General features: G+C 36.0%; 1 protein-coding gene across 4 annotated transcripts in view; it reads left to right on the forward strand.

Moving 5' to 3' along the window:
* LOC127971532 (choline transporter-like protein 1) overlaps positions 1–11562 on the forward strand; it is a 31456-nt gene extending 19894 nt beyond the window's left edge. For 2 of the 4 annotated variants that reach the window (XM_052574602.1, XM_052574605.1), the window contains exons 9-16: positions 30–216; positions 1064–1232; positions 1881–2037; positions 2976–3059; positions 3155–3292; positions 4216–4452; positions 5846–5950; positions 7637–11562. In XM_052574602.1, coding sequence (XP_052430562.1) covers positions 30–216; positions 1064–1232; positions 1881–2037; positions 2976–3059; positions 3155–3292; positions 4216–4452; positions 5846–5950; positions 7637–7660 — 1101 coding nt within the window. In that variant the 3' untranslated portion in view covers positions 7661–11562. Of the gene's footprint in view, positions 1–29; positions 217–1063; positions 1233–1880; positions 2038–2975; positions 3060–3154; positions 3293–4215; positions 4453–5845; positions 7514–7636 lie in introns of those variants that run through there. The other 2 variants (XM_052574603.1, XM_052574601.1) reach the window with 2 other exon arrangements.
* The last annotated feature ends 123 nt before the right edge of the window (positions 11563–11685 follow it).

An 11685-nucleotide genomic window follows, 5' to 3' on the forward strand; every position in this document is an offset into this window, starting at 1 on the left:
TGCCAATTTCCATCTTTCTGCTCCTGCAGGGAATTTTGTTGCTTCTGATGTTGTTTATGAGAAAAAGGGTTGCTCTGACCATCGCCTTGTTCCACGTGGCGGGAAAAGTGTTTATCCACCTGCCGCTGTTGGCACTGCAGCCCTTCTGCACGTTCCTTGCTCTTTCTCTGTTTTGGGTCTACTGGATCATGGTCCTCCTCTTCCTCGGCACCACTGGTGAGATGAAGATCCCTGTGGGTTTTAAAAATAAAACTAAAAAATCAACTTCTTTCATCAGTTAGGCTGTATGGAGGCTGCAATGTATGGAGAAAAAACAGCATTCATTTTGTTTAACAACTTGATTTAGTTTTTACTGAAGAAAGAAAGTCATGACTTGATGGGTAAATTATATCAGACTTCTCATTATTTTTGGTTTCAATATCCATTAAACCATGAACTTAAAATCGAATTGCACATTCTATAATGGATCTGCATTTTAAGTGCAAAATATACACAATAGTGCAATCAGATGCATGGAGCAGTTTGGTAATTCGAAGAATTTTTTCTTTCTTTTTATTATTTTATTTAGTTTATTTCATTAGTTTTTAATGTAATCTTTATTTTATACTGATTTATTTATTCATTATTATTTTATTGTCACAGTACATTCTTTGCCAGGTTTTAAACGTATTAAATAGTTATCTTTCCTAATACAGTACATCATAATGTTTTGATGTCTGATATCACTTCGGGAAACATAATCAAGGTATTCGTTTTGTTATTTTTATTTAAAAGCAGTCTGTTATCACTCATCATGTAATTATATTTGGTTGTCCCTTAAATAACTTAAACGCATAATTTGAAGTAAAGATGTGCAAAAGGAAATATGAACAATTTTAAGAATTGCTTTGCTTAGCTTTTTTTCTCAGATGTAATGTGTGCAAGCCTTCTGTTCAAGTCATTTAGTACAGATAATGTAGGACATTTACATACTGCAGCACAAATGAACCGACTTTGCATGGGCATCTCGTTCTCATTTTAAATGTGTAATCTCAGGCATTAGCTTGTACACTTGTGTTCACAGGGAACCCCGAGAAGAGCGAGGATACTGGGCTGGTTGAGTTCAGGCTCACAGGAGTGCTGCAGTACATGACCTGGTACCACGCAGTGGGACTGATCTGGATCAGTGAGTTCATCCTGGCTTGTCAGCAGATGACCGTAGCTGGTGCGGTGGTAACCTACTATTTCACAAGGTCTGTATATTTTGTAAAAAATGCCCTCAAATACCACTTTTCTTGTTAAAGGGGATGCTGTATATTAACAGCATCACCTTTGACAAGAAAATGTGTAGATAAGTTTGTTTCTTAATTTCAACAGATTTGGAGAAATGTAGCATTACATCACTTGTTCATCAGTGGATCCTCTGCAGTGAATGGGTGCCGTCGGAATGAGAGTCCAAACAGCTGATAAAAACATCCCAATAATCCACACAACTCCAGTTTATCTCCATGTATAACTTTAAACCGTTGCTTTAGGCTAAAATATGTGTTAATGGATTTTGGACCTTTTGCTTCACAAGACGTTAATTGATGGACTAGAGTGGATTATTGTGATGTTTTTATCAGCTGATTAGACTCTCATTCTGACGGCACCCATTCACTGCAGAGGATCCATTGGTGAACAAATCATGTAATGCAAAATTTATGCAAATTTGTTGCCTGAGGCCAGGGTGACTAGATTTTAGCACATTTTTATTTTTGGCTGAACTATAAGCCTATAATTGTACTTGTCTTCAACTTATCCTGTATTCATGAAGTTGTTCTTGAAATAGCTCACAGTTGCCACCTGGAAAGAAGACTGCATTTGTTTTTTGCAGTAATTTATTTTTCTTATCAATGCAGGGACAAAACCAAACTCCCGGTGACGCCCATCCTGTCATCGGTGCTGCGGCTGGTGCGTTATCACCTGGGCACTGTGGCCAAGGGCTCCTTCATCATCACCCTCGTCAAGATCCCACGCCTCATTCTCATGTACATCCACAACCAACTCAAAGGAAAGGTAGGGAGGCAGTTCGCTTGACGTGTCCTTGGGTTGTTGGATCTAAATTGCAAATATCTCTCGTTGCAAGAATCTTAACTGATGTCATGCATATTTATGCTTATGGCACACAGTTTTCATCAGAGTTTTTGGGACTATTTCATACACAATTAACTAACATAAGGGACTTAGGAGTATCATGATAATATTATATGCTAAATATGAGTTTTGTATTTAAATGTTTTCATGGTTGAGAATTGATTTTATTTTCATGTTTTTATGGTTACTAATCTCATTGTGTTATTTGTATTTTATTATCAGTTTTTTGAATGTCTATATAGTTTTTATTTATTAGTTTTAGTTATTTTAATACTTCAAGTTAAAAGAAAATAGTTTTTTTTCTATTTTCTTTTTCTATTTTAGTTAATGTTTAATTTATATTTATGGTTTTAATTTTATTAATGGTAATCCTGGGTGAACAATTTCGTTTTTTTTTTCTTTAGAATGGTGTTTACTAATAAATAATGCACAATAAAATCAGTAAAGTAAATGGGCTCAATTTTGACTTGCCATTTTTAAGAATAATGCAGTGGCTAAAAGCTAAGTGGAAAAATATATTGAATTGGCTTTTGCTTTTTGAATCAGCAGTCAGGTGATCATTACTTAACTTGTCTGAAAATGTTCTTCTACATACTTATTTTGGTATTATCTTGGTGTGTTGGGTGGGTATCTTTTGAAGATAGTACTGAAAGCAATTTATTACTGTCCTCTTGGGTTCCACTTAGGTGACGTATCATTTACTTGATATATGGCTGGGGATCTTGGGAATATAATGAACTCTAATAGATAACAGTGCCAGCTTTAAAGAGGCAGATTTGGAGCATAAAGCAAGCGGCTGACAAATGTGCATCAGATATGCACTGTGGAAAATATTTGTGCTCGTTCTGATTCTGTTTCAGGAAAATGCTTGTGCACGCTGCATGCTGAAGGCCTGTATCTGCTGTCTGTGGTGTCTGGAGAAGTGCCTCAATTATTTGAATCAGGTAGGTTAGTCGATGGATAACTTATACAGTACAAATTGAAGTCGAAATTGTAGCTCTTTTTGTTTGATGTATTAATTTTTGCGATCTGTTTCAAGAATGCATATGCGGCAACGGCCATAAACAGCACCAGTTTCTGCACCTCGGCCCGCGACGCCTTCATGATCCTGGTGGAAAACGCTCTTAGGGTGGCAACCATCAACACCATTGGAGATTGTGTTCTCTTCCTGGGCAAGGTGAAAGACAGATGAGTTTTGATAGTGGTCGTTAAGTATTAAAAAAAAGATAAAGGTAGCCAGCTAAACTGTTATTCGAATAGTGCAGTTTAGACTGCATTTCTTTGAATAAAAAATACTGTAAAAACAGCAATACTGTGAAATATTATTGCAATTTAAAATAACAGTTTTCTATTATAATATATTTAAAAATTTAATTTATTTCTTTAATGCAATGCTGCTTTTTCAGCATCATTGCTCCAGTCTTCAGTGTCACATGATCCTTCAGAAATCATTCTATTATGCGGATTTGCTGCTTAAGATACATTTCTTATTATTATCAACTTAGAAACACTATCGTATTTTCCAGACTTTAAGTCACTTTTTTTCATAGTTTGGCTGGTCCTGCGACTTATAGTCAGGTGCAACTTATTTATCAAAATTAATTTGACATTAACCGAGAGAAATTAACCAAGAGAAAACATTACCGTCTACAGCCGCGAGAGGGCGCTCTATGTTTATTAGGGGTAGACCACAATGTTTTCTCTTTGTTCTTGGTTGTAAATAAATGCGACTTATAGTCCAGTGCGACTTATATATGTTTTTTTCCTCGTCATGACGTATTTTTGGACTGATGCGACTTATACTCAGGTGCGACTTATAGTCCGAAAAATACGGTAATTTTGTTGTGGAAACCATGCTACAATTTTTCAAGCTTTTTGATTGATGAATATGAAGTCCAAAAGTTTAACAGACATGCACTAAAAGCCTCAAGAATAAGCAATAAGTTCAGACAGTAAGTTTCATGTTAACACACCGTGTTTTAGGTTAAGTCACTTCAGCCATCTTATTTATGAAGCTAGATTTCAAAGCAAGTCTTGATGGATGAACTAGTTAAGAAGCCTAAAAGACACATCATCATTTGCATATTTCTCCCCGTGCAGATCCTGATTGTGGCGTGCACGGCGTTCTCTGGGGTGTTAGCTCTGAACTATCAGAGAGATTACACCGAGTGGGTCCTGCCGCTCATCATCGTGTGTCTGTTCGCGTTCCTGGTGGCACACTGCTTCCTGTCCATTTTCGAGATCGTGGTGGACGTGCTCTTCCTCTGCTTTGCCATCGACACCAAATACAACAACGGCACACACGGGAGGGAGTTCTACATGGACAAGGCCCTGATGGTGAGTCACCGCTGAAGAGAATCTGTGCAATTCTCTCATGTCTGCTGTTGGATCAGAACGCCATAAATAGTCTCAGTGTTGAGAGCGCACTTGCCATCTGAGTCACGTTTCTGTTTTGTGTTGTAGCTTCGTTCGTCTTTTGAATGCAGGCTCTCTGCTGGCCTGGATACGTTAATATTTTAAGATTCAGATGGTGTCCCAGATATTCTCTTTGGACAACTTTCAACTTTTGTTTTGAAAAGCTCGTTGATTTTTCAAGGGGAAAAACTCACAAGGGGGGTTTCTTGTTCTCTCCTTTAAAGCTGCTTTCTACTTTTTTACATCGTCAGCCAAATGGTGTAGCCAACAGCTTTGAGATATCAAAGGAGAAGGCTTGAGCCTTGAGGTGCTGCACAGAAACCTCAGAAATGCGAACTCGCTAACAGTAAAGGTTGTAGCAAAAAAAACTAGCTTTGGAACGTCAGCTGTTTTCTTTCTGCTTTGGGTGAAAATATCTGTTCAGTCTGCACTTACTGGCTCCATTTCAGCATGTTTTCGGTGGGAAAGCTGAGGAACAGTAGCCTAGTCTGCTTGAAAATGGTCTTCTGGTGTAAGGAGTGTGGAATAGAATTTGCTGTTGTTATGAAAGTTGCGGAAGGGATCTGCTATTGATGACATTAATTTTTATGTAATTCATTCGCACAATTTCTTTTATCAATTTTTGAGTGAATAATTTTTCTTCTACACCAATATTTTGTTTCCAGTGTAAATGCTTTTAAAGCTTTTTCAACATTCCAAATAATATATCTTACTGTAAGCATTTCTTGCAAGGCATCTTGCATCAAACAGACATTTAACCCCATTTTTTCTATACATATATTTAGACACGTTTTAAAACTATTGCATTTGAATAATATTTGAATATTTTTTATATTCCCCCCAAATTGTCATCAGATAATAAATCCAGATGTTTTACATGTTGGATGTTTTTAATAAAATAATTCTAGTTATTTTCAATTTATATTTATGTATTTAATTTACACGCACCTATATGTGCATTTATACAAGTTGATAGTATGTTCTGTCTTTAATTTATAGTGATTAAAAAACATTATATATAATCTACAGTATTTGTTCTGCCGGTATTAGATTTTCTTTCACGTTACAGTAGTGAATATCTGGGAATTTTCTTTGCTTAATTATCATTGAAAGGTCTTAATGCTTCTTACATAAGCTAATAATCTTTTATTACTTGTATTATTTGGGGGTTGAGATATGATTTGCATGTTCACCCAAGCGAACGGTTGCAGAGATAGTGGGTTTCAGACGAAGATATCAAACCTAGTGTGACAACAGCCTCTAGGAAGCAGTTGTACTGGACTATAGTTTGATTTATTACTTTCCTCTCCTGCAGGAGTTTGTGGAGAACAGCAGGAGGTCAATGGTGATGGAGGAGCGGGGGCGCAGCAAGCGCGCCCGTCCCAAGGAAGAGGTAGAGTTGACGGAGGTTAAGGCCATGGTGAGTGGTGACGTGGGTGGGGCAGGGGCGGAGTGGCAGGCCTTGCAGGAGTTCCACCTGTACTACCTGCTGCTGTGTGTGCTGATGGACTGGGTCCTGTCGGAGCACACACTGGTGCTCTGCCTCACACAAGACATGATCATCTTCCTGTCTGTCTGCCTGCCCACCTCCACCCTCTTCTTCCTGGTCACATTGCTCCAGAACACGCCGGTGGCTGCTGCTGCATGCTGACTAACGCTTCCTCACCTCCTTCCATCCATCTATCACTCCATCTATACTTTCTATGCATCGCACTAACAGAGCATGAACTTCTATTTTTCTATCTGTGGATTATTATTATTTTTTCATCTTTTTTTTTCATTCCATTCTTGCCTCTTCTTTTTTTTTATTGACTGTCTTGAACTCATATGGCAGCTATAAACTGTATTGTACTGTATATCCATTGCCTTAAAATCACCATGTTGCTATTTGGAGGGAAGATAATTGAAACTACCAAGCTGGAAAAACAAGAAGAGTAGAGAAAAATAAAGACATTATCTCTCACGCTGATATTCATCTTCATATTTCCACGACTCTCAATTAGCAAATTAGCTGATAACCACAAGACTCCTTGCTTTCTTGATAAACAATGGAAAATTATGCAGTTTCACTATTAGAATTATAAGTGGGTCAGGAGGGAGACAGTTTGTTTGCTAGCATGAGATTAGGACTGACTGTATATGGGTTGTTAACATGAAATGTTAATCATTTCTGTATGATGTTCCTCAAATTGAATAGTCAGTGTATTGTAGGATGTCTAGTTAGTTTTAAAGAAAACCATCTGACGCTGATCACTCAGTAATTGACAATTCATGCTTTATTTAAAAGGATAGTTCACCCAAAAAACACTCACACTCATGTCATTCCAAACCCATAAGACCTTCATTCATCTTCGGAACACAAATTAAGATATTTTTGATGAAATCCGAGAGCTTTCTTACCCTGTGTAGAGACAGCAATCCAATAGATGCATTCAAGGCCCTGAAAGTAGTAAGGGCATTGTTAAAAATGTCCATGTGACATCAGTGGTTCAACCGTAATGTTATGAAGCTACATGAATACTTTTTTTGCACAAACTAGGCTCCACTTTCATTTGATGAGCAAAAACATTCCATGTGTCTGCTATGGGAGTATGTATGTTTGGTAAGCAGGAAACGAAATTCAGCAGAAAGTGTGGATTTTTTTTATGTCAACAACAAATGGACATGTTCAGTTATCCACTGTAAATACGACTGTAATTCCACTCAGCTGTAGGGGACTCAGAAGTCGCAAAAATACACAAAACTACATGCAGTTGCTTTAGAAATTCATGATCGTTTTTAAAAGTGCACAATACATTTGTCAACTGCCCATATACTTCCCATGTTCCTGAAATTCAGTTACTATGAATAGTGTTGATGTGTTTTAGGGCTGAGAATCTGGTTTCAAGACAGCCTTTAACATCCATCATAACAGCCGTATGCTCCATATGCATGCTTCACACACCTGCTTTTTCTGATGCAATTAAAAAAAATAATTAACCAATTTTTTGCATTCTGCTGCTTGAAATTGATTGAAGTGGACTAACTCCTCCAGATCCAGATGAGTTGATTGGTTGTTGGTTTGTTTAGGAGTAAATAAGACTAATAACATGTTTCTTTCCTGTAGGGTCCCGGGACAAGCTCTGCTTGACCAAAATCAGCCCATGGGACTTTTTAGAGACATTCCAAAATGTTTATTTTTACCAATGTGTAACATGTTTACTATGGTTTCACTCCAGGGAATACAATATTTTAATAAGAAACTGTAAAACAATGAAATAACAATGTAATGAAGCACTTTATATTGGAGCGCTGCATATTTTAAAAAGCCTGATGCATTTTTCGTAGTGATGTCCTTTTTATAAGACTAAAAAAACCCAGTTGCCATCTAGTGAAACACAGTATTAATAATGTTTAGAATCACTGTTTTTATTATGTCAATTTTTCATAACAAACCTTTTTTAATTGGTTTTCTTTGCGTTTATGAGAAACCCACATACTCCAGTGCAGCACTTGTTCTTTTTGTTTCATTTAATTCAAATAATGAAGCATCTACGCTTTTTATTTCTTAATTTTCAAAAAAGAAAAAACAAAATGCTCGGTTGTGTTATTTTACTAAAATAACGTTACCATGCCTGAAAATGAGGGTCTTGTCCTTGTATTTTATTTGTGTGAGGTTGGTTGGTTTCCCTCCAATGGTGGTAATTTTAGTTTGTTTTTGAGTTGCGATAAAACTGTAAAAGTCAACTGAAAAAGTGACTGTTAGTGCTGATAGAAACTGGGTCTGGTTACCTTAAACTGGGAGGAAGACATTAATGGTTTCTGACTACAATCCACAGTTGCTGTAACTGAAGTGAAATTACAGCAAAAAAAATAAAAAATAATAATAAATAAAACAAACAATAACAGTTCAGTTACATCACAAGAAAATATAAATGGTTATGATTTTTTTTTTTTTTTTATGTTTTTGCTCAGCAAGGCTGCATTTATTTGATCAATAAAAATGCTGTTCTTTTGAACTTTCTATTCATCAATAAAGAAACTTGGTCAAATGTAATCATGGTTTCCACAATGAAATTAAGCAGCACAACTTTACCATTGATAACAACAACAAAAAAAATCTAATTCAGACGTTTTGTATAGTAGTTTATCATGGTTCCACAAAAATATGAAGCAAAAAACCATATTCAACTTTAATAATAATGAGAATGATTTCTAAAGGATCTTGTGACACTGAAGACTGGAGTAATGAGGCTGAGAATTCAGCTGTGCATTACAGGAATAAATTACATTTTAAAATATATTAAAACTATATAAATATTTTACAGTATTACTGTTTAATGTATTTTAATCAGATATATGCAGCCTTGGTGAGAATAAGAGATTCTTTCCATAAATGTAAAATTGTAATAATTCCAAATCTTTGATGTCTACCTTATCTTCAGAAATAATACAAAACAGTTCATACTTCAGAAACACAAGACTAGTCTTGTTCATAAATCAGCAGCGGGGCAATTCTGGTGCTGCGACGTGGCTTGGACATTGTCTTTGGTTGTTAAAGTAACAGAACTTCGCCTCACTCAACAGAAATTAAGTGCATGAGCATCCCTGATGTTGATCCACGGCATAAAGCACCGAGCTCTCCTTGGGTGCAATTCATCATCCAAACAAAATGTTGCATTTCCATTTTTGGGAGAAATGAACTAATGTTAACTTTTACATAGTTGTCTTTACAGCACAATATTTGTTCTCTTTCGCTTTGATTCTTTGCAACCAATGGAGAGTTTGGTCTTTATCTAGCAAGATGCCTTGGGGCACCGACTTTAATATCCGCATCAAACTTAAGTCTTCCTACTCATGCAAAGTATCTTGAAAGGAAACAGTTTTTTTTTTTTCTGCTATTGCAGTGGAAGAGAAGAGTCACATGAAACTTGTATTTTGCCTTAACCAATCGAGTGAATGTCGCCCCCTGCTGGATTACACAGACTAGTTGAGTGCAGAACAAACAGCTCATAAGCCTTAAACAGATCTAACCATTCACAGTAATTTAACTAACCCATCATCTGTCAGAGTGTGTTCAGTCTGGCTGAGGAGAATATTTATAATTAATTTACGCGCAGAGGATTCTGCAGTCTATTGGTTTTTAGTTTTCTAACAAATGTCCGATTTAGCTAAATCGATGTGTGCAGTTTTTGTATGGATGTTTTGAATGTCATGTTACATATTGATAAATATTGACTGAGGAATTGTTGTTCTTTATCATTTTTATTCCATGTTTTTTTGTCTTGCATTGGAGGGAAATGTTGTCAATTATCTTAAAATGAGATTTTTTGGGGAAGGGTTCAGAAATGAACACAGTGTACCAGAGTTATGTTATTATGAGCATGAATTAAGAAGAAAAAATCTTAAGAGATTTAACATTTGCCACACAAAACTTATGCTGAAAGCATGTTAAATATTGCACTAAGATGGCATACATTAAACACAGAGATGAATTAATTATAGCTGTAAAACATTTATAGTTAAAATCGTCTTATATAGCGCATTCAATATAGAGATGTTTCATAAATGTTTAAAGAAAATCTTCTCTGTCAACAAAATTGTCTTTTAAATGTTTGACATTGCAGTTTCTGGTTCCGCAACCCACAGTATTATCAGGTAACATGAACTTGATGAAGTAGGTTGTGTTTTCAAGATGAATGGTGGAACTTGTCTTTTAGGGTGAATCTCACAAAAACGTCACCCCAAAATCAAAAGGAAAAAAATGTTTTGCATAAAGAAAATGAGACCCATTAAGGTTATTTGTCATTGTGACATTATTTTCAGGAAAATCTGAAGGGAAATGTGCTTAATTATCACTACTGTAATTATTTTATACAAATGTTTTGCCTAATACTATATAATTATTAAAAATTATCTTTTGTTTAATTGAACAAAATGTATGTAATGTAATTTAACGGCATACAAATACAATTTAAAACACATACACACACACACACACACACACACACATCACATCACACTACAATGCAGTTATGATTGTGCAATTATGATTTTTTTTTTTTACAATAATGTCAACAATGCAAAAAGAAATCTAAAAATGTTTTGTTTATGCAAAAAAAAAAAAAAAAAAAAAGCTTTTGTGAGATGCATCTTTTGATGCTGAACTAAGATCAGTTCTTTGGACTCGGCGGGTTTCAACCTAAGGATTTGGACTGGAAAACTGAACTTACAATGAGCATTTACTGCTTGAGAAGGTTTTTTTTTTTTTTATACGGACTCCTGTGTCATATTCACTGGAACAGGATCTTTTTGGCCTCAGACATCGGCTTTGGCTCACAACTCCACTTTATATTGCCAAATGTGCACAAAGGGAAATGTAAGAAGTGCACAAACTCTCTCTTCTGCTACCTGGTGGAAAACCGGTTGGCTTTCGTTTTTTGATCACAGCCTTTTTCTTCTTTCTCTAAATCACTGAAAGCATCTCAGTATCAGCCGTGACTTCTCTCGTCCTGTCAGTGTGTATTAGAACGAAACAGATGAGCTGTGCTTAGAGGCAAGCTAGTAGACCCATAACCACTGTATACACACACACACACACACACACACACACGACCTGCATGCTCCTGACCTGGGACTTTTCTAACTCTTTAAAACAATGAGCCATTTTTGTAGGAACGTGAACTGTTTGGCATTAGAATACATGTGACTTAACACTGATAGAACAATAGCTTTATTATGCGACAAGCCACTGTTCTTATTTGATTTTTTTTTCGAGATGAGATTGTGAGTGTATTTCTCTTCATTTTGGGAAACTGTGCTTCTGTTCACACGTGTCACACGGGGAATAGACCAATTCTGTTATCGGACACAGTTATGGATGGGCAATACATCAGTTTACTCCTCTGGTGTGATATTAGCTATAGCTCTTACCTGCAGTAAAGTTGTTTGTAACACTGAACTAAGTTTTTGTTGATTTGTTTGATTTTTATATTTATGATTTCATACGTATCCTGTTTTTTAAAGTAATAAAGTGCGGGAAAAAAAGGACAATGTTTCTTCAGATGTGTCAGATGTTCACCCTCAATATGAAGACAAAGTGAAGTGAACGTTTATTTTTTAAAGTGTTTTATTATGTGCATTTATTTTATATCATATTAGTCTGTGAACTCTGCA

The sequence above is a fragment of the Carassius gibelio genome, chromosome B14 (assembly GCF_023724105.1).
Source record: "Carassius gibelio isolate Cgi1373 ecotype wild population from Czech Republic chromosome B14, carGib1.2-hapl.c, whole genome shotgun sequence".
NCBI classification, from domain to species: Eukaryota; Metazoa; Chordata; class Actinopteri; order Cypriniformes; family Cyprinidae; genus Carassius; species Carassius gibelio.